This window comes from Saimiri boliviensis, chromosome 20 (genome assembly GCF_048565385.1).
Source record: "Saimiri boliviensis isolate mSaiBol1 chromosome 20, mSaiBol1.pri, whole genome shotgun sequence".
NCBI lineage: Eukaryota > Metazoa > Chordata > Mammalia > Primates > Cebidae > Saimiri > Saimiri boliviensis.
Window position 1 is genome coordinate 26671339 of NC_133468.1, and position 20263 is coordinate 26691601.

Below are 20263 nucleotides of genomic sequence, written 5' to 3' on the forward strand. Positions count from 1 at the left end.
TCTTGCTCTACTGATTCAGCATAGGGGAGGGGGAGAAAAAGGTGAGAGAAGAGTAAGATGAATTTTACATGGAATTATTTTTCTTACGGTGGTTGTATTGTTCTTTCTTGTGTAAGTGCCAGCTTCTTAAGGCCAGCAACTCTGTGAATGTGAAGCTATAAAATATTTAGAGAGCTTATATTTCAGAAATAAGAGTATACAGTCCTACGGGGGAGAAGATTTCTGTTATGACATTAAATTGCCCAAAAATAGAAATGCTCCTAGTTCCCTCTGTACTAACAATTATTTTTCAATAAATGGCAATCTTAAACACCCTTTGACAAGAAAATGCTCTTTTTTTGCATGGCTTCTGCAGGGTAAACTGCTTGTTAAGCGTCGACTTATAAATATAGAGAGAACAGATCTTCCAAGACTGCACTACCATCATTTAATTTACTGCTTTCTTTTAATTTTGACAATGAAACTATAGCAGCATGCGAAGTGGTTATTCCTTATGAAAGTGACATCATGTAACTGCTATTATGAGATTTTACATGAATTGGTTTTGCTTTTACCTTGAAATGGATTTTTTAACATTTCCTGACTTAATGAAAAGTGACAGGAAACATAATTAAGGCAAAGAAGAGAATCTGAGAAGACATTATCTTGAGATATTCCGTGACATTAACTTTATTTATTAAAGTCGACATTTCTCACCTACCTACACAGCATCTTAAATCAAGGGCTTTTGGTGTGCTTTGTACTAAAGCATGTCATGATGTATTTTTTATTTAAATCCATTTTCTATTTAGGGAAACTGAGGTACAGAATCATCTTGAGCTAAGTCTAGATATGCCTCATGGAGCAAAGCATCTTTTCCTGTACCCACAGTGTAATACCTCTTGTGCCTCCTCAACCCTTAACAAGATTACTTAACCTAATAAATCGCTCCTCTGAGACAGAAGAACTCCATGAAGGCCCATGGTATCCATCTGTTTTGATAGCAGGTGTTTAAAAGATGGCACTCATTTTCATTGTTAGCTGTCAGGATGAAGAGTGATACTGCCCACTGAGCAATCACCAGGTGCCAGGCATAAGAGTTTTACATATACTTGTATAAATGTACACACATGCACGTATATGCACAAACTCAGACACACACACATATGCACACATATAAACACATACACACATATATACAGATGTACATATATACACACAGATGTACATACACATGCATACACACATGCACATATATACACATGCATATATACATACACATCAACATGGCACATGCAAAAACACCCATGCACACACATGCACACATATACATACACATGTGCACAAACTCACATACACACACATACACACACATGTACACACACAAAAACACATCCAATCTTCAAACCTTCTGAAGTTGAAGTCGTGATTATCATTCGCTTACCTGCACGTGGGGAAATGGAGACAAAGAAAGGGGTAGGTAACGTTCTCTGCCCAAGGTGACACTGTCCACAAGGTGCGGACTTGGGATGTGGCCTGCATCCTGCCCTCTGCCCCTATGACCCTGTGCCCAAGCCCTCCCACAGTGGCTGAGTAGGGCACTGCAGAGCAGAGAGGGCTTCATCTCATCTGAACCTTATGATCAGTCTAAGCTGGAATCTCCTTCTTTCCAAACAAGAGCATGAGCCTGTGTGGGTTCAGAGTGGAGCTGGAAGGAGCCGTGGCCGGGGCAGCCAGGGTTCCTACCCACTGTTCCTCTCAGTGTTTCTCTGTGTGGATTGCTTCATCTGCGATGAGAAAAATAGCTCCTTACAGTGTGGTTGAAAGAATGAATAGACAAGAAAATGCCTATTAAATATTGTCATTCTAGCTGTTGAAACAGATGTGCCTCAGTCCTTATGTCAAGAATTATTTTTTAAATGCTATTTATTCCCATTTCTACGCAGGGGTCCCCCTTCCCACCCTCCAGTGGTACAAGAATGCCATCTCCATCAGCAAACTCCAGAATCCTCGATACAAAGTCCTCGCCAGTGGAGGCCTGCGCATCCAGAAGCTACATCCAGAGGACTCCGGAATCTTCCAGTGCTTTGCCAGTAATGAAGGAGGGGAGATCCAGACCCACACCTACCTGGATGTAACCAGTGAGTACACCCAGGCCTGCAGCTATCTAACCTGGACGAATCTAGTGAGTATACTGAGGCCCACAGCTACCTGGGTATATCCAGTGGGTACACGCAGGCCCACAGCTACCTGAACATATCCGGTGGGTAGATCCAGGCCCACAGCTACCTGGATATATCCAGTAAATACACCCAGGCTGACAGCTACCTGGATATATCCAGTAAATACACCCAGGCCGACAGCTACCTGGATATATTCAGTAGGTACAACTATCAGCACAGCCAGACCTACTAGACCAGGCCTTCAAGGTAGAGCTACCCAAAGATTGCCCTGTATGACACACACAGAAAATGGTAGTGTCTGTTCATCCCTCTGAAGTAAACGGAAGGGGTGATATGGCCAGACCAGGAGAGCCACCTCTCAAGCACACCTGAAGCCTTGGTAGGTCCTGTGTAGAAACTGCTGAGGCCCAGGAGCAGCACAGACGCCCAGTCACTCCCCACCCCTAGTGTACTCCTGTTCTCAGATCAGCCTTGCTTCTTCCCACACTAAGCCCTCCTCTTTCTTGAGGAGAAGTAGAAAAAAATTCCCCATATTTTCTGGACAGAAATGGAAGGACTACTGAGTGAATAGCTCAGTCCTAATCTTTTTCTTTTGATCTTTTTTCTATTTTTTACATTCATTCTCTATTTTACTTTTATTGAACAATTATAGTTCTTTTGTGAGTTTCTTTTATTATCCCATTAACAGAAATACCTTGGTACCTGTCTTTGAAAAATAAAATCAAGGTAAAGGTTTTCATTGTATCTGTGGGTTTTCTTTCTAATCTCCCATGGTCGTATAATATTGTTCTTCTAAAATGAAGTAGAATCTAGTGATTATAGAATTATACCTTTCATGTTTGCCCTTTTAGGAGCAAAATGCTGATATCGTCAGGGGTGAGAGCTGTTGGAGAAAGCAAATCAGTGCCATTGTGTGCATAGCCGAGGGCTCTTCCGACCCAGAGCCTGAGAAGAGACTGACAAGGTGTATAGAGAGCCATACAGGTGTTTTGGTTAACTAGGGGGCCCTCCATTGAATCTTGCCCATGGGTCAAATTTGTCTTTCATTTTGGAGCTTAGGAAACCAATATTTCTTCAAGCAGTAGAAATAATATTGGATGTTCAAGTCAGAAGATGAGTCTTGATCGATTAGAATTATTTGAAGCCTGTCTTGCAATCGTGGGCCAGAACGTTCTGGGGCAGGGATCGACAAACTTCTTCTGTGAAGCACCTAATGGTAGATATTTTTGACCTTTGAAGAATGTAGCCTACTGAACTCTGCTGTAGTAACCTAAAAGCAGCCACAATTCTTAACACATGTGAGTGGTTGTGTTCCAATAAAACTTTATTTACAAACACAGGGTGCAGGCTGAATTTGGCCCCCAGATTGTAGTTTGCCCATCTACATTCCAGTGAGAGACTTAGGAATGAGAATAATGGAGAACCCAGAGAACATGGCTGGGTTTCTCTCAGCCTCAGTTTTCTCATCTGTTTCGAGCCAGAGGGCAGAGGAATAGGCAGGGGCAGAGGCCGGGAACAGGAGGAGCCTCGAGAACTGTGAGCAGGGAAGGGGCATGAAGGCCTTTGTAGCTTTCAAAGGGCAGCCCAAAGCTGGCTGCCTCAGGAACCTTGACACAGGCGCAGAAGTGTTGAGACAAGTTAGGGGGCTGCAGCATCTGGCAAGACCCCAGACCCAGGTGGTTACATGCGAGGTGGAGAGACAGGGTCAGCTTCAGGAAGGGCCTTGGCAGTGAAGCTGCTGGGACTTGCCGTGGTCCATGGGGATTTCAGCAGTTGCAGGAAGAGGCAGTAGCTGTGCCCTGGGTTCTGTGAGGTCTGCTTACTTCTTTGCTTGAGGGGTATCAGCCCAGGGACCCCCACAGAAGACTTGAGAGACGCAGATCACTGTTGTACGAGGGGTTCCAGTTAATTGTTATTAGGTAACACAGAGTCAGGTGAGCCCTGCTGAAACCAACAGTTACTCTTGTCGTTCCTGGGTCTGACTCAGGGCTGCTGAAGGCCCTGGCCATCCCCCATGAATGAGAAGAAAGCCAGCACTGGGGGCTCATGACATCTTCCAGAAATTCATCTTTATGAAGGTCTTTGAAACCTGGTTATTTTAACTCTCAGAACAGATCCTAGGAAGTATCATCTTGTGGATGACATTTTACATTCAACAATTAGCTTTTATTGTTTTTGTTTTTGAGATAAGGTCTCACTCTGTCATCTAGGCTGTGGTACAGTGGCACAATCATAGCTCACTGCAGCCTCGACCTCCTGGGTTCAAGCAATCCTCCTGCCTCCACCTCCCAAGTATCTGGGACTACAGGCGTGTACCACCATGCCTGTCTAATTTTTAATTTTTGATAGAGACAGGGATCTCACTGTGTTTCCCAGGCTGGTCTCAAATTCCTGAGAAATTCTCTTGCCTCCCAAAGTCCTGGAATTAGAGGTGTGAGCTACCTTTCATTTAAAGAACAAAGCAGTATTTTGGCTGATCTAAATAAACACCTCTCTCTAATGTTCATCTAAAACTGTTTTCCCCGGGCCCCTGCATGTTCCCACTTGTGTATCTGTTACACTCCAGGTTGTAAACGAAGGTAGGTAACTCCTAGGAAACAGATAATGGAGGGCCACAGTCCCTCCTGAGTGGCTTTTCTTTTGTATTGCTACAGTTATCTCTGCGATTGATTCTATAAAGCCTGTGCAGGATACTCTGCCAGGGGCACAAAGCCCTGATCATTTCATTAACTCCTCTTCTCAGATATTGCTCCAGTGTTCACCCAGCGGCCAGCAGACACCACGGTGACCGATGGGATGACAGCCATTCTAAGGTGTGAGGTGTCCGGGGCTCCCAAACCCGCCATCACCTGGAAAAGAGGTGGGTAGTGTCTGCCACCCCCCACAGCATGGCTCATGTGGAACATAACCTATTGGGCAGTGCTTACTTCTTATCCCCTCTCTGGTTTATTCGTTTGTGCATTCATTTAATGAAGATTAAATAACCCTTTATGGCAGCAGTCCCCAACCATTTTGGCACCAGGGACCAGTTTCTTGGAAGGCAATTTCTCCATGGACTGGGGAGGGCTGCTGGTTTCAGGATGAAACTGTTCCATCTCAGATCATTAGATTCTTATAAGGAGTATGCAGCCTAGATTCTTGGCATGCACAGTTCACAGTAGGGTTTGCGGTTCTGTGAGAATCGAATTCCTCTGCTGAGCCGACAGGAGAGGGAGCTCAGGCGGGAATGCTTGGTGGCTCACTGCTCACTTCCTGCTGCGTGGCCCTGTTCCTAACAGGTCTGTGGCCCGGGGGCTGGGGACCCCTGATTTTCAGAATGCCTACCAGGTGAAAGATACCAGGGGCACAAGGATAAATAGGACAGATAAGATGACTGCCTTCTAGAAAGGGAAACAGAAATTAAAAAGAAAAAGCCTGGGTGTGGTGGCTCATGCCTATAATCCCAGCACTTTGGGAGGCCTATAATCCCAGGCACTTTGGGTGGATCACCTGAGGTCGGGAGTTTGAGACCAGCTTGACCAACATGGAGAAACCCCATCTCTACTAAAAATGCACAATTATCCAAGCATGATGGCAGATGCCTGTAATCCCAGCTATTCGGGAGGCTGAGTCAGGAGACTCATTTGAACCAGGGAGGCAGAGGTTGCAGTGAGCCATGATCATACCATTGCACTCCAGCCTGGGCAACAAGAGCGAAACTCCATCTCAAAAAAAAAAAAAAATGAGAGAAGAATTCTGCAAATGTCACTCTCCTCTACCCAAGCCCTTCACAGAGTGCCTAAGGCCTTAAAATGTTAAGCATCGGATGTGAAGTCACTCTGCTGGCACTCACTTTTCCCACTGTCAAGTGGAGTTCTTCTTTATAACATTCAGAATTAAGGATCACAGCCTTTGTTTTGTTGAAGAAAGATGCCTCCAGGACTGCATGGTTCCATGCCCTCCCAGTCAACCCAGGACGCTTCATCCCACTGTGGCTCAGTTCCTGGGAAGGCTGCCTTTGCAGTTCCCATAGCCCCTTCCACAGGGGCCACTGAAGGAGCAGCACACAGGGTCCATCCTGAACAAATCTGTGCTGAGTCTTGTTGATTCACACGGATGAACTCCTCACACTTGGTGGGCTGTGTCGGGCTGACATTGCCAAAAGCCTTATCTTTCCCTTCCTGCTGGAAAACCACATGGCAGCTTCTCGAGTCTCAGAGGTACAGTCCCTGCACTCAGACATGGCTCATAAAGATTTGGGACACTACAGATCAACAAGAGGGCTGGGCTCTTATTTTCTCATGTTTTCCTTCCTAATTTTGAACATAATGGCTTTATATAAAAATGTTTCCAATACATGCAAATATAAAGAAAACTAAAAACCGATCACCCAAATATAGCAATCACGTTCACGGATCATAATTTGTGTAACCAAATCTCTCAATATTGATCAATTAGGATGTTCTTGATTTTTGTTATTCTGAACAGTGCTAGCAGATACTGCTTCAGTTATTTCTTTGCATACAATTTTTACTTTATTCTGATTATTTCCATAAGTTATTTCCTCGTTGTATTAGCCTGCTCTCACACTGCTATAAAGACATACCTGAGACTGGGCAATTTACAAAGAGAAGAGGTTTAATTGACTCACAGTTCCGAGTAGCTGGGGAGGCCTCAGGAAATCATGGTGGAAGGTAAACAGAAAGCACACTCATCTCACATGGCTGCAGGAGAAAGTGCAAACAGGGAAGTGCCAAACACTTTTAAACCATCAGATCTCATTAGGACTGCCTCACTATCAGGAGAACATCATGGGGGAAACCACCCTCATGATCCAATCACCTCCCACCTAGTTTCTCCCCCAACACATGGGGATTACAATTTGAGATGAGACTTGGGTGGGGACACAGAGCCAAAGCATGTTATTACTTGGTTATGGCTCCAGCCACTATCTTCATTTCTTTCAGGTGTTACGACTGTAACACGCCTCTTTTCTCTACTGTTCTTTAGAAAACCGCATTCTGGCCAGTGGCTCTGTCCAAATTCCTAGGTTCATGCTTCTTGAATCTGGGGGTCTGCAGATCACACCCGTCTTCATCCAGGATGCCGGCAACTACACCTGCTATGCAGCCAACACAGAGGGCTCCCTGAACGCATCGGCCATGCTCACCGTGTGGAGTAAGGAGCAGCCCACTTCAGCCTTCTATTAGCCATGCTTTAATCATCGTGTCATCATGGGCTTCAGGGATGTCAACATGCCCTTGGACTTCCTGATTTAATCAAAAGAGAATGATTATTTTTACAACTAATTTATAGAAATCTGTTGAGTAATTAAATTTTCAGTTTCTAAAAGCATAATTAGAAATGAATTCAGAGATTGCATGGGGGCATTGCAGGAGAAATAGAAGATTGACTTCTTAAAGTCAGTGGAGATATTATACAAAACTAGCTCAAATAACAAAGTTGACATGTTGGTTAATTTGATAAGCATTTTGTAAGAAAATTAATAATTAAAATCCTAAAGAATGAATATTTTGCTATACAATTATTAGGATCAACTAAAACACTTCTAATATATTTCCTATCAATGTTTCTTGTATATTAGGAGTGAACTGAAAGGAGAATCTTCATTGTTTCTCCAGCTTTTGCCATTATTTTTTTAATCAATAATACATGTTTTGGAAATGCAGGGTATTTTTCTGGAGCTTAAGGATTGGACCAAATATCCCCCCATTGCCACTTGTTAGCTTGCCAATATACTTTCTCTTCTCTTTTTCATCTTAGTCTGTACTACTAAAACCTCATTATTCAAAAAGCAAAAGAATGCTCACTCACAGATTATTATAAAGCTCTCTAATGAGGAGAGAAAGTTTTAACTTGCTTGAGGGAGTAATTTGTTAAAATGACATTCTTAAAGAAAAACTAAATCATTGTGCTTTATTTCATATTTGTCTAGCATTTTCTATCATATAGTTGGTATCCACTTTGATAAATGACTCTTTCTAATTTGTTAGGTGTTCTAAAATGATCATGAGTTTAAAAGAAATTAATCCAAATTCCCACTATACTGTCAAGTAGTAAAAAGAAGCTTTTGTTCCATTTAGTGGATGACTCTGTCAACCACTTCATTCATTACACATCCCTAAGTAACCATACATTTAACCCATTTATGCCTGAGGCTGCAGTTTTTTGAATTTTTGCAATCAGACCTCAGCAATGACCTTGAGCAGCAGGATATTGAAAAGCTTATGAAAAAGTGGTATCTGAATCTCTGTATATTGTTCACCAGAAAATTTTGTGGATCTGCTAAAATTCAACGTTATAACAACACTAGCATGACTGGGATAACACTTTGGTGGCTTACAGAACATGTTCACACACTTTGCCCACTTTAATCTGTACACATATTAGTGATATTAGCATTCTCTCCAATAGCCAGGAAAACAAAGATACAGAGATGTTTTTCTGGACTCACCATTAGTAGGGTCAGTGGCCTCGAACTTAGCTGTGTAACTCCCAAGTTCTGGGCCCTGTTCCTGGAAGCAGAACAGAGCAGCTCCCCCTTAGAGGTAGGGGTGCTACAGTGACCCATCACACTGGCATGCTGTGAGTCCCCACCCCGTACTGGCTTGGGGGAGGTGGGCAAGTCACTTTCTCTCTGAACATCCATTTTCCTTCCTGAAAACTGGGAGGAGTAATAGTATAGTCCTCATGAGATTGTCGTGAGGAATAAATAAAACAATTTAAGCAAAAGCACTTGGCAGACTCACAAAGTGTCATGCAGACACGAGAAATGACTAGAATGATGGTCATCTTGGAAAAGAATCTAGATTTTATATAAGAGCCTAGAGCCTCATTCACATCTGCATGTGATCGCCCATGTTCATTTACTTCCCTGGCATTTAAGGTTAAAGATGAGTGGGTAGGCTAACTTACTTTGCTGCAACGGTTGACTTATTTGCTTGTTTTTAACTCCCCTAGCATTTCTGAGAGCTTACATTTACACTCATTCTGCCAAGATGAGAGAAAACTTGGGAGGTTGTGATGTCAGATGACCGGTGCATCATCTCCCTGTGGGCAGAAACTCTCAAACTTGTCATTTCATCTGATTTGTGACTTGTGTTTTCTTCAGATCGAACGTCCATCATCCACCCTCCTGAGGACCACGTGGTGATCAAAGGGACCACGGCCACCCTGCGCTGTGGAGCCATGCATGACCCCCGGGTTTCGCTCCGGTCAGCACAATCAGTTACAGTGCTTTGGGGCTTGTTGATATTCTGTGCACTTCTAAAGTGAAGTTGAGATGAGAAGGAAGAATTGGGGGAACTTGGATTTCAGCTGCAGGTCCCTGATTACGGCATCTTCTAGTTGCGGGCACCGTCATTAATCACGCAAATCCCATTTTCCACTCCAGCCTTATGTATTATTTACAGTGAGCTACGTTCCACTTCATGACTTCAGTGCCGCTTTTCATGATTTTTCCTGCCAAGGTTAATACGCTATCTGTAAAACGTACTTGTCAGAGGCTGATACTTAATGAGAGAAGAATCCAGAGGGATGAACTAGGATTCAGCAGTGTTTACATGGGGGCCATGCCGCTCTCAGAGGGGAGTTCTTTACTCTCGGGATAGTTTCATTATCAATTGGGGGAGGGAGGCCTGTGCACAGGAGAAAGGCAGCCACAGCACCCAGTGTACTCACAGGAAGGTACGTGAGGAGAAGGAGACCAGACGTGAGGGTTCTCTGAAGGAATGCCAACATCCTGTCTTTGTTTGAATTCAGGCCAGGAAAGTAACTGTGCAAAATATGAGACACCAGGTGAAGGTGTGGCAGCAGACAGGTGGGTGGCCCTGGGGAGCTGTTCCCTGAAGAGCCACCACCTTCAGGCAGGATAGTTGTAAATTTTTGGAATCAGCCTTGAAAATAAAAATGAAAAATCCAGTCATCAGAGTATTTTCACTCTAGCCTTAGCCCAGAAGGGACGCAGTGCGTAAGTCGAATGGGCAACTCAAGATGTCCTCCTGCTTTCCGGGGCCTCTGACTCTGAGCAGAGGGGATGGCTGGGAGCACACAGTCAGCAGCAGGATGCAGAGACTCGGCCATTCTCTCGTGCTTCTTGAGCAGGTGTTGGGCAAATTGTAAATTTCTATGTCTCCAAGGGACTCCACTGAGTTTCCCAGGGCTCAGAATCCAAGTTTGGTTTAGGTACAAGAGTGCCGAATGCAAAACAAAACAAAAACTAGCAAGTGAAAGATGACCTAGAGCCCCGCTGGTGGCCACACTAGTGGTGGGAAAAATTCCTTTCAAAGTGGTTTGTAGTATGATTTCAAGGAAATCTGCTTTACTGCTACTCTGACAGCTCAAAAAGAACCCCCTCCGATCTCTTTGGCTTCTCTGTTGCTTGTTATATGAGATTAAATGAGAGACCCCCTCCTAAAATGGGACTGGATTACTCACCCTTATCCCAGGGTTGCTCTGCCCTGAGGAGCACCAGGCCCTAAGTGACCATACCAGACGGATGCGGTGCCCGGGAGCGAGCAACCAGTCCATCTCCCTCTTGTGGAATCAGTCCTGTTCTATCTCAGGGTAATTGCTGATAAGTAGTTTGTAAATGTCTGTGCTTATGAATATGAAGGCTTTAAAGAACTGGGCACATTTTGAAAATCTGATCAAATGATTGTGGAAAAGAAAAATAGCACTTTCATTCCACATAGCAGTGAGTACTGCCCCTGCCCATGGTCATCTAAAGACGGGGCAGGCTCTCAACTGATTCTGTATTTGAAAAGAAAAATGTGCCAAAATTGCTACAGTTAGATTAAATGAGAAAGAAATGCAATTTTAAGGACCATCTGCCAGAATGGTCAATTTTTAAGAAAATATGTTTTTGAAGTGTGATTTTTTTTTTCATGAGTTGGGCAATTCCAGTCTGTGGATTTTTTTAAACAATTGTTGCTTGCTGTCCAGACAATACTCTTGTCCTCTGGGAACATTACCGGGCTGGGAATGTTAGGTGCAGTTTTCACAGGTGACAGATATGCAGATGGTTCTACAGAGTCTCATCTCCAACACACAAGGTCTGACGAGCAGGGCCAGTCATTTTCATTGTCCTGTTTTTAACCTCAGCATCCATTTTTGTATCATGACCAAGGTATCTGGTTGCTTTTCTTTTCGCTTTTTATTTTTGGTTTAATTCATATGCCATAAATTTCTCTCTTTTTAGACCAAGTGCAGTGTTTCAGGCCTGTAATCCCAGCATTTTGGGAGGCTCAGGTGGGTGGATCACTTGAGGCCAGGAGTTCAAGACCAGCTTTGGCCACATGACAAACCCTGTCTCTACTAAAAATACAAAAAATTAGCCAGGTGTGGTGGCACACACCTGTGGTCCCAGCTCCGTGGGAGGTTGAGGCACAAGAATCACTTGAACCCAGGAGGTAGAGGCTGCAGTGAGCTAAGCTTGTGCCATTGTACTCCAGCCTGGGCCACAGAGCAAGATTGTGTCTCAAAAACAAGAGAAAGAGAGAGAGAGAGAGAGAGAGAGAGGAAGGAATTCACTCTTTCAACAAGCAGGGTTCAGTGGTTTGTAAAGTCGGTTCACAAAATTGTCAGTTGCTTGCTTTTTAAGAGACAAGGACGGACCAGTGATTCTGTCCCTGTGGGTTTGTAACTCAAGACCCTTTGCTTGGCCCACAGCTATGTTTGGAAGAAGGACAACGTGGTCCTGACACCATTGAGCACATCTAGGATCGTGGTGGAGAAGGACGGGTCCCTCCTCATCAGCCAGACATGGTCGGGTGACATCGGCGACTACACCTGCGATATTGTTTCTGAAGGAGGGAACGATTCCAGGATGGCCCGGCTGGAAGTGATGTGAGTACCGAGACTCTTGGTACGAGCCAGTTCCTGGCTATCTCCATTCCTGCGCTCCAATGTGTCACTGCCCCTTCATACGTGTGATGCCACCTTGTGTCCCAAGTCAGCAGTCAGAGGCCAGCGCATCATGCTAAATAGCTATGTATGGTTTTGTTCAACTTCAAAATTGAAAAGTTTCCTTTTTGGTGTAGATGGTATGATCGTTGGTTTTTGTCTCCGCTGATCCTTTTTGTCATATTTTTCCCATGGACACCTTATCCTGATAGGCCCTGTTGACCACCCTGTGCTTAAGCAGCAAGTTCAATTTTCCACGTCCTTGAGAGCTTCCAATCTGTGAGAAATGTCGGGGTAGGCCCACTGAGGCGAGGTCGTTCCCGTGAAAGCCACCTGTACTTGGGCCTTCATTCAGTCCCAGCGGCCTCTTCGTGGGTAAATAGAAACTTTCCACTCAGTCTTTTGAAATCCTGGAAACAGAAAGTGGCTGCCCATTATTTCCAATCTGGGCCTTCCTGCGGGGTCTGAAGAGCCCAGGTGGGAAACCATCCATCTCTTCCGTCTCCTGTGTCTCTTCTCCTCCACTCCCCTGTCTATTCATGGACCGGGAAACCAAAATGCCTGCTGACAAATTTTATTTTTCTCACATGTATTTATTTGCTTTTCAAAAGTTGTGCCGTCTTAATATTCCCTGAGTGCAAGAGTACAGGAATAAAACCTGAAAATAAAGAATCCCAACTGAGCACTCATCAGGGCAGCAGCCAGCTCCGGCGGTATCCCCAGCCTGTCCATCCCTGGCCGCCGTTTGATGTGCTGGGCCATTCGACAAAGGCAATCTTGAGAGATTTCCTCCTTGGACCCTGCCCGCCTTGATCCAGGAAAGATTCTGTATACAAAACCGTTCCCTAAAAATAGAATTTGAACACTCCAAATATAGGAGCCGTGTCTCATTGCTCCCTGAATCCCGAGACTCTAGCCGAGTGGATTAAAAATGGGAAGAATGCTTGCTAAGTGCTGAGCACATGGCTTCTGTGTCTGCCACACGCATGTGTAAATTAGTGAACTAACAAACAGCTTTCCTCTAGCCCCTACTTATGGATGTAAAAGGTTCACGATGTGTAGCAGCCAGTCTGGAAAGCCCTGTGGTGCCTTCAGTACCTGAAAAAAACCCCATCCCACCTCCTCCTCTGTCTCCTTCTAGGATGACCCCTTGTTCTCTTAGACAACAGAGGTCATTCTGGTTAGTCATGAAGTGGCAGGAGTCCCCATGGCCCTACGGAATTGGCTGGCAGGAGTGGGTTTGGGTTCCTGGTGCTGCCATTGCAAGGCCGTCACACAGAGGGTCCTCCAGAGAATCAGCAGGGGTGCTGGTTCTGCAGCTGTAAGGCTGCCACACAGGGGGTCCTCCAGAGAATCACTGGGGGTCCTGGTGATGTGGCTGGAAGGCTGTCACACAGGGTCCTCCAGCTTTTGTGTACACATGGGGCAGTGAGGTCTCCCCCAGCCCCTGCCTTCAGGCATTGGAGCTGACAACCCTGGGCTCTGCTCTTCATGCCCTCGCCCCCCATGCAGTGAACCCCAGCCATCTGCTGTCTCTGGGCTCCTGTCATCTACGGGCTTCCCCAGAGGTTTCCTGCTCATGTAGCCCTTAGCACTCAGCCACAGTAGCACTTCCTGCCATTCAGTTAACAGGATTCCACTTGCAGCTCTTCCCTGCCCACAGCTGATCCTCCTGGAAGCACTGACCATGCTGTAGAGGACAAGCATGTCTTTGTGGCTCCCTGTCCTCCTAGCGCATAAGTACCTTGGTGGCACTGTTTTGAATTTTGAGTACCTGACATAGTGTTTGGTATATAACAGGTGTTCAGTCAATATATGTGGGTTGGTTGGTGCCTGCATGCATGCATGAAGGAATGAATGAATGTGTGTATGTGTCAGCCCATTGGCAGGCCTCCTTCTGTTCACCATTCATACCCTGATGCTCATATGCCCTGGTTTTCCCACCATGTTTAAACAAGCAAGCTCAGGTCGCTCCACCAAAACCCAAACAGCCAGTGCCCAAAGCCCTGGCCCAGCCCTGCTCCCACCTCTTTCCTCCTTCCTTTTGGGTCTCAAGCTGAGGATTTTTTTTTTCATTCTGATCATATTGGAGGATACAGCCAGTGAGTTCCTAGGAGCTGTTGTACTATGCACATTTTTAAAGCTACCTTTGAGAACCTTAGATCATCCATCATTAGTATCAAATAAATAAGTGTTAGCAGTTCATACTCTGTGAGCAGAAGCCAAATTGCATACTTCCAATATAGCCCATTCTTTTTATTCTGCACAATTTTATGTTCTACTGATTTACATATCTTCCCTACTGTTTGCTTATTTTATTTCCTCTAAGTAAAATACATTTTTCAGCAAATGTTGCTGTATGTATAAAATAATAGGCTTTCTGTAATGGTAAAACACCTCATCTCTAAATATAGAAATCTGTGCAAATTTGTGATCCAAACCAATTTAAGTACAAACTGGTTACAGAACTTATTAGGAAGACAGTTGTTCCTCATGAATTGTTAGTGCAGTGAATGCTCCTCTATCCCAAATCTGGACGAATTGGGAAGGGTGTTCCCTTGTGGTATGTCTTTAGATTCAACAGGGCTTGACTCTACAACAATAATGACAATAGAATGATAATAATAATGACTCATGATGGCAGGGCATTTTGTCCTTCTTAGGTAACTTTCAAACTGAGCCCTATGTTTCCATCATTTACTCAGATAACCAAAAGAAAAAACAAGAAAAAAATCTCTCATTGCAGAAGGGAAGGGACTGAGAGGTACTTATGGCTAAACAGTGTCCTTCAAAGGAGCCTGAAAGCCTGTTTTCTCTTTGCCTTTCCACTTCAGTTCAAAACTGCTTTGTTAAATATAGAAATTAGGAGCATTAGAAGTGAGCTTTTCAAAAATAGACCATCCATTGGCCTCATCTCACAACTGTTTGCCCCATGTTTTGCACTTCAGCACCAAGCTTCACCTCATTAAGCCTGAGTGGAAGGGTGGCCCCCACACCCACCTCGCACCCACCACAGTCCTAGCTGGGCTGCTGGCCACAGTGGGCTGATAGGAGTGAGGCCTGCATGAGAGGCCCTGCCTGCCTCTCACTTGTCATGTGACTTTGGACAAGTCACCTCACTTCTCAGCCTCAGCCTCTCACCTTTTAGACTGGACATGATATCATTCATCTCAAAGGATGGCTGTGAGGATGGCACCCACCCAGGTTTATAACATCCTGGTGTGGAAGCCAGCTGAGGAGGGATGTGTAAGTCCCAGCTCTTCCTGATTTCTTACCATCTCGTACACGAGTGTTGTTCCCCCTTTCCCAGCAGCACCCTGCCTCCTGGTGCTGGGAACTTTCTAGCCCTTTACCCGGCATTATTCTGACCACATTCTGTGACCTTCTGACACTAGACTCCAGATGTGTCTGTTTGCTGTGGAGCCCTCTATGCCTGGACCAGTGCCAGGTATACAGTAGGAGCCTAATAAATGTCTGGGTAAGCCTCACTCCACTTACTGAGCTGAAATGTGACGCTGTCTTTTGCCCTACTGAGGAGGACTCCCTAATTCATCCTCCCTAATTTGGGAGGGCTCTGCCTTCATCCCCTGCCTGAGAGAAGAGGCTTCTAAAACTCCAGATGGTTCCATGAGGCAGCCTGTAAATTACAACACAAGTCATCATTAAATGCTGGTCACCCCGTGTTTTAGTAGCGTCTTTGCTCTAGTTTGCTAGTGCCATGGGGACAGGAGCAGTTTCCGGGATGACTTCATATTCCCCAAAGCATCTTCCTGTATTGAGCACACCAGAGGGACCAGGCTCCTAAGGCTTTATGGATTGATTAATTGTTAAATCATTTAAAGATCCAATTAGCATTTCATCTCTTCTCCTGAAATCAGAGACTAATTCTCATGAGCCTGGAGTATAGAGAAAACCCAATTTACGGAGCTGACTCTAAGACCCCGAGGCAGTGGGAGAGGTTTCTTTCTATAAAACCACTTCTGACAAAGCCATCACAAGGAGTGAAGAATTTAATACTGTTTCCCCAGAGTTATCAAGCCCCATCATCTTCATCCTCAGAGTGAAGTCAAAGAAGATGGGTTTGACCAAGCCATCATTTGTGCATTAAAGGGCCAATGCCTTTTATATAGAAAAAGTACTTATCTGATCCTCTTCTGCCAGAGCAATTCCCCCCTACAGCCACAATTGCACCAATTGCTTTCTTTTGAGTGTTTTTTAAAACTGTTTTTCTCATACACACCTCGCTTAATCTCCCTCCTGTACAGTTGGGTTTCTGTTGTTGTTAATTTCTGATATTCCTGTGGTGTCCTGTGCCGGACGGTGATTTTTCCCCTATTCTCTTTAAATTACAAAGTGACTCAGCACTGGGCTTCGCCTCCATTGTTCTCTGAGACCTCTTCCATTTATCAGCCTGTGTGCTTATCACTGTCTGTGAGTCACTCTGCTGATCATTTATCTCCTTTCAAAGTTGGCAGAGTAATGTCTCAACGTAATCTATCCCCATTAGATAAGATTTTCTGAAATGGATTCAGAATATATTAAAGCTTCATTTATCTGTTATTGATGGGTTAGTCAAGGATCTCACAAGCTTCATTTTCTAAATAACCAAAACTTATAATTTAAAGAAATAGTGGCCAGGTGCGGTGGCTCACTCCTGTAATCCCAGTACTTTGGGAGGCTGAGGCAGGTGGATCATGAGGTCAGTAATTCAAGACCAACCTGATCTAGATGGTGAAACCCCATCTCTACTGAAAATACAAAAATTAGCCAGGTGTGGTGGGTGTGTGCCTGTAATCCATGCCACTCTGGAGGCTGAGGCAGAGAACTGCTTGAATCCAGGAGGCAGAGGTTGCAGTGAGCCGAGATCACACCACTGCACTCCAGCCTGAGTGACAGAGGGAGACTCTGTCTCAGAAAAGGAAAGGAAAGAAAAGAAAAGAAATAGTTTATATTTCCAGAATAAGGCATGCCTTCTTTTATTGAATGTCTCAGGTATTGCATGGTTTTTACCAATTTTTTTTCCACCAATTGGAGGTTTGCAGCAACCCTTTAGTAAGCAAATCTATTGGTGCAATTTTTCCAATAGCATATGCTCATTTAGTGTCTCTGTGTCACATTTTGGGAATTCTCACAGTGCTTCAAACTTTGTCACTATTATTGTATCTGTGATGGTGATCCCTGATCAGTGATCTTTAATGTTACCACTGTAATTGATTTGGGACACCAGGAACTGTGGCCAAGTGAGATGGCAAACTTAATCTATAAATGTCGTGTGTGTTCTGACTACTCCACCAACTGGCCATTCCCTGTCTGTCTCCCTCTCCTTGGGCCCCTGTATTCCTTGAGACACACAATGTGAAATTTGGCCACTTAATAATGCTACAAAGGCCTCTAAGTATCCAAGACAGTTGCACATCTCTCATTATAAAACACACTAGAATGGATGAAGCTTAGTGAGGAAGGCATGTTGAAAGCCAAGACAAGACAAAAGTTAGGCATCTTGCTCCAAATAGCCAAGCTGTGAATGTGAAGGAAAAGTTATTGAAGAAAATTTAAAGTGCACCAGTGAACACACAAATGATGAGAAAGTGAAACAGTCTTCTTGCTGATGTGGAGAAAGTTGGAGTGGTCTAGAGAGAAAATCAAACCAGCCTCAACATTCTCTTAAGCCAAAGCCTAACCCAGAGCAAAGTCGTAGCTCTCTTCAGTTCTATGAAGACCGAGAAAGGTGAGGAAGCTACAGAAGAAAAATTGGAAGCTAGCACAGATTTGTTTGTGAAATTTTAGGAAAATGCTGTCCCCATAACATAAAAGTACAAGATAAAGCAGCAGGTGCTGATGGAGAAACTTGGTAATTTATTCAGAAGACCTAGCTAGGAACAGTGACGAGAGTGGCTACACTAACAAGAAATTTTCATTGTAGACGAAACAGCCTTCTACTGGAAGAAGATGCCATCTAGGACTTTCTTAGCTACAGAGGAGAAGTCAGTGTCTGGTTTCAAAGCTTCAAAGGGCAGGCTGACTCTCTTATTAGGGGCTAATGCAGCTGAGGACTTTAAGTTGAAGTCAGTGTTCATTCACCATGCTAAAAGTCTTAGGACTCAAGAATGATGCTAAATCTGCTTTGCCTGTGCTCTGTAAATGGAACAGCAAAGCCTGGATGGCAGCTTATCTGTTTACAGCGTTTTACTGAATATTTCAAGCCTACTTTTGAGACCTACAGCTCAGAAAAGAAAAATTCCTTTCCAAATATTACTGCTTTTGGACAATGTACCTTGTCACCCAAGAGCTTTGATGGAGGTGTACAAGGAGATGAATGTTGTTTTCATGCCTGCTAGCACAATGTCCATTCTGCAGCCCATGGATCAAGGCATAATTTTGACTGTCAAGTCTCATTAATTTAAGGAATATATTTCATAAGACTATAATTGCCATAGATGATAATTCCTCTGAAAGATCTGGGCAAAGTAAATGGAAAACTTTCTGGAAAGGATTCACCATTCTGGATACCATTAAGAATGTTTGTGTTTCATGGGAAGGGGTCAAAATATCAATATTAACAGGAGTTTGGAAGAAGTCGATTCCAACCCTCATGGATGAGGGTAAAGGGGTTTAAGGCTTCCATGGAGGATGTTGCTTCAGATGTGAAAACAGAAGGAGAACTAGAGTTAGAAGTGGAGCCTGAAGGCCAGGCGTGGTGGCTCACACCTATAATCCCAGGACTTTTGGAGGCTGAGGTGGGCGGATCAAGAGATCGAGACCATCTTGGCCAACATAGTGAAACGGCACCTCTACTAAAATATAAATAGTAGCAGAATGTGGTGGTGCGTGCCTGTAGTCCCAGCTACTTGGGAGGCTGAGGCAGGAGAATTGCTTGAACCCAGGAAGCAGAAGTTGTAGTGAGCTGAGATTGTGCCACTGCACGCCAGCCTGGTGCCTGGTGACAGAGCAAGACTCTGTGTCAAAAAAAAAAAAAAAGAAGTGGAGCCTGAAGATGTGGCTGAATTGCTGCAATCTCATGATCAAACTTGTACAGATGACAAGTTGCTTCTTAAAGATGAACAAAGCAAGTGGTTTGAGATGGCATCAACTCTTGGTGAAGATGCCGTGGACATTGTTGAAATGACAATAAGGATTTAGAATACTGCATGAATTTAGCTGGTAAAGCAGTGGCAGGGTTCAAGAGGATTGACTTCAGTTTTGAAAGAAGTTCTATAAGATGCTATCAAACAGCATTGCATGCCATGCAGAAATCTTTCTTGAGAAGAAGAGTCTATGGACGCAGCAGGCTTCACTGCTATCTCATTTGAAGAAATTGCCACAGTCACCCCAGCCTTTAGCATCCACCACTCCAGTCAGTCCACAGCCATCAGCATCCAAGCAGGATCCTCAACCAGCAAAAAGATTGCGACCCACTGAAGCCTCAGATGATTGTTCACATTTTTTAGCATAAGGTATTTTTATATTAAGGTGTGTACATGTTTTTTAGACATAATGCTATTACACACTTAATAGACTGCAGTATACTGTAAACATAACTTTTACATGCACTGAGAAACCAAAATGTGTGTCACTCGCTAAATTGCAATATTCACTTTATCGCAATGGTCAGGAACTGACCCTGCTATATATCTGAGACACACCTCTCTATAACAAGGCCCTTTACAGTATGAAACAAGTAATACTGAAGACAAAAGATATTATAGAGGGATTTTCACAGAGGGTAGAAGCTGGAACTGGGAAACATCTGTATCTCCTTCCAATGCTTGAGTCCTGTGATATATGGAAAAATCACATTTGCATTGGGCAATCACACAAAGTATGACTTTGAGCCAATGGAGTGACTTCATGGGACAGTAGCAGAGAAGGTTGAGTGCTTCTTTGCACATCATGGGCACTCAGGTCCTCGGCACTGCTGGGCTGATAGCTCTTGGCACCTACACTAAGCCTCAAAAGACTTGCTTTTTCAGTTCTTAAGTATTTATTTTTAATCTTTTAAAATATCTTTTTACATCCCGTAATCTCAGGCTCTCGTGACCATTTTTGCTATTCGGTGTGCCTGCCTTTAGTAGATTCTTTTCATCCATTGCTCATGGTCTGCTGTCAGGAGGGAAAGCAGAAACCACTCTGACCAGAATCACATCCTAGCTGAGACAGAGCAGCTCTGAGAGGGGGCAGAAGGACAGAGGGACACGTGT

The 20263-nt window shown here is 44.2% G+C and overlaps 1 protein-coding gene across 4 annotated transcripts in view; it reads left to right on the forward strand.

The window, feature by feature from the left end:
* SDK1 (sidekick cell adhesion molecule 1) overlaps nucleotides 1-20263 on the forward strand; it is a 948273-nt gene that overhangs the window by 664101 nt on the left and 263909 nt on the right. For 3 of the 4 annotated variants that reach the window (XM_039460606.2, XM_074390484.1, XM_074390483.1), the window contains exons 9-13: nucleotides 1926-2120; nucleotides 4906-5022; nucleotides 7152-7319; nucleotides 9274-9376; nucleotides 11832-12008. In XM_039460606.2, coding sequence (XP_039316540.2) covers nucleotides 1926-2120; nucleotides 4906-5022; nucleotides 7152-7319; nucleotides 9274-9376; nucleotides 11832-12008 — 760 coding nt within the window. The remainder of the gene's footprint in view (nucleotides 1-1925; nucleotides 2121-4905; nucleotides 5023-7151; nucleotides 7320-9273; nucleotides 9377-11831; nucleotides 12009-20263) is intronic. The other variant, XM_074390485.1, reaches the window with a different exon arrangement.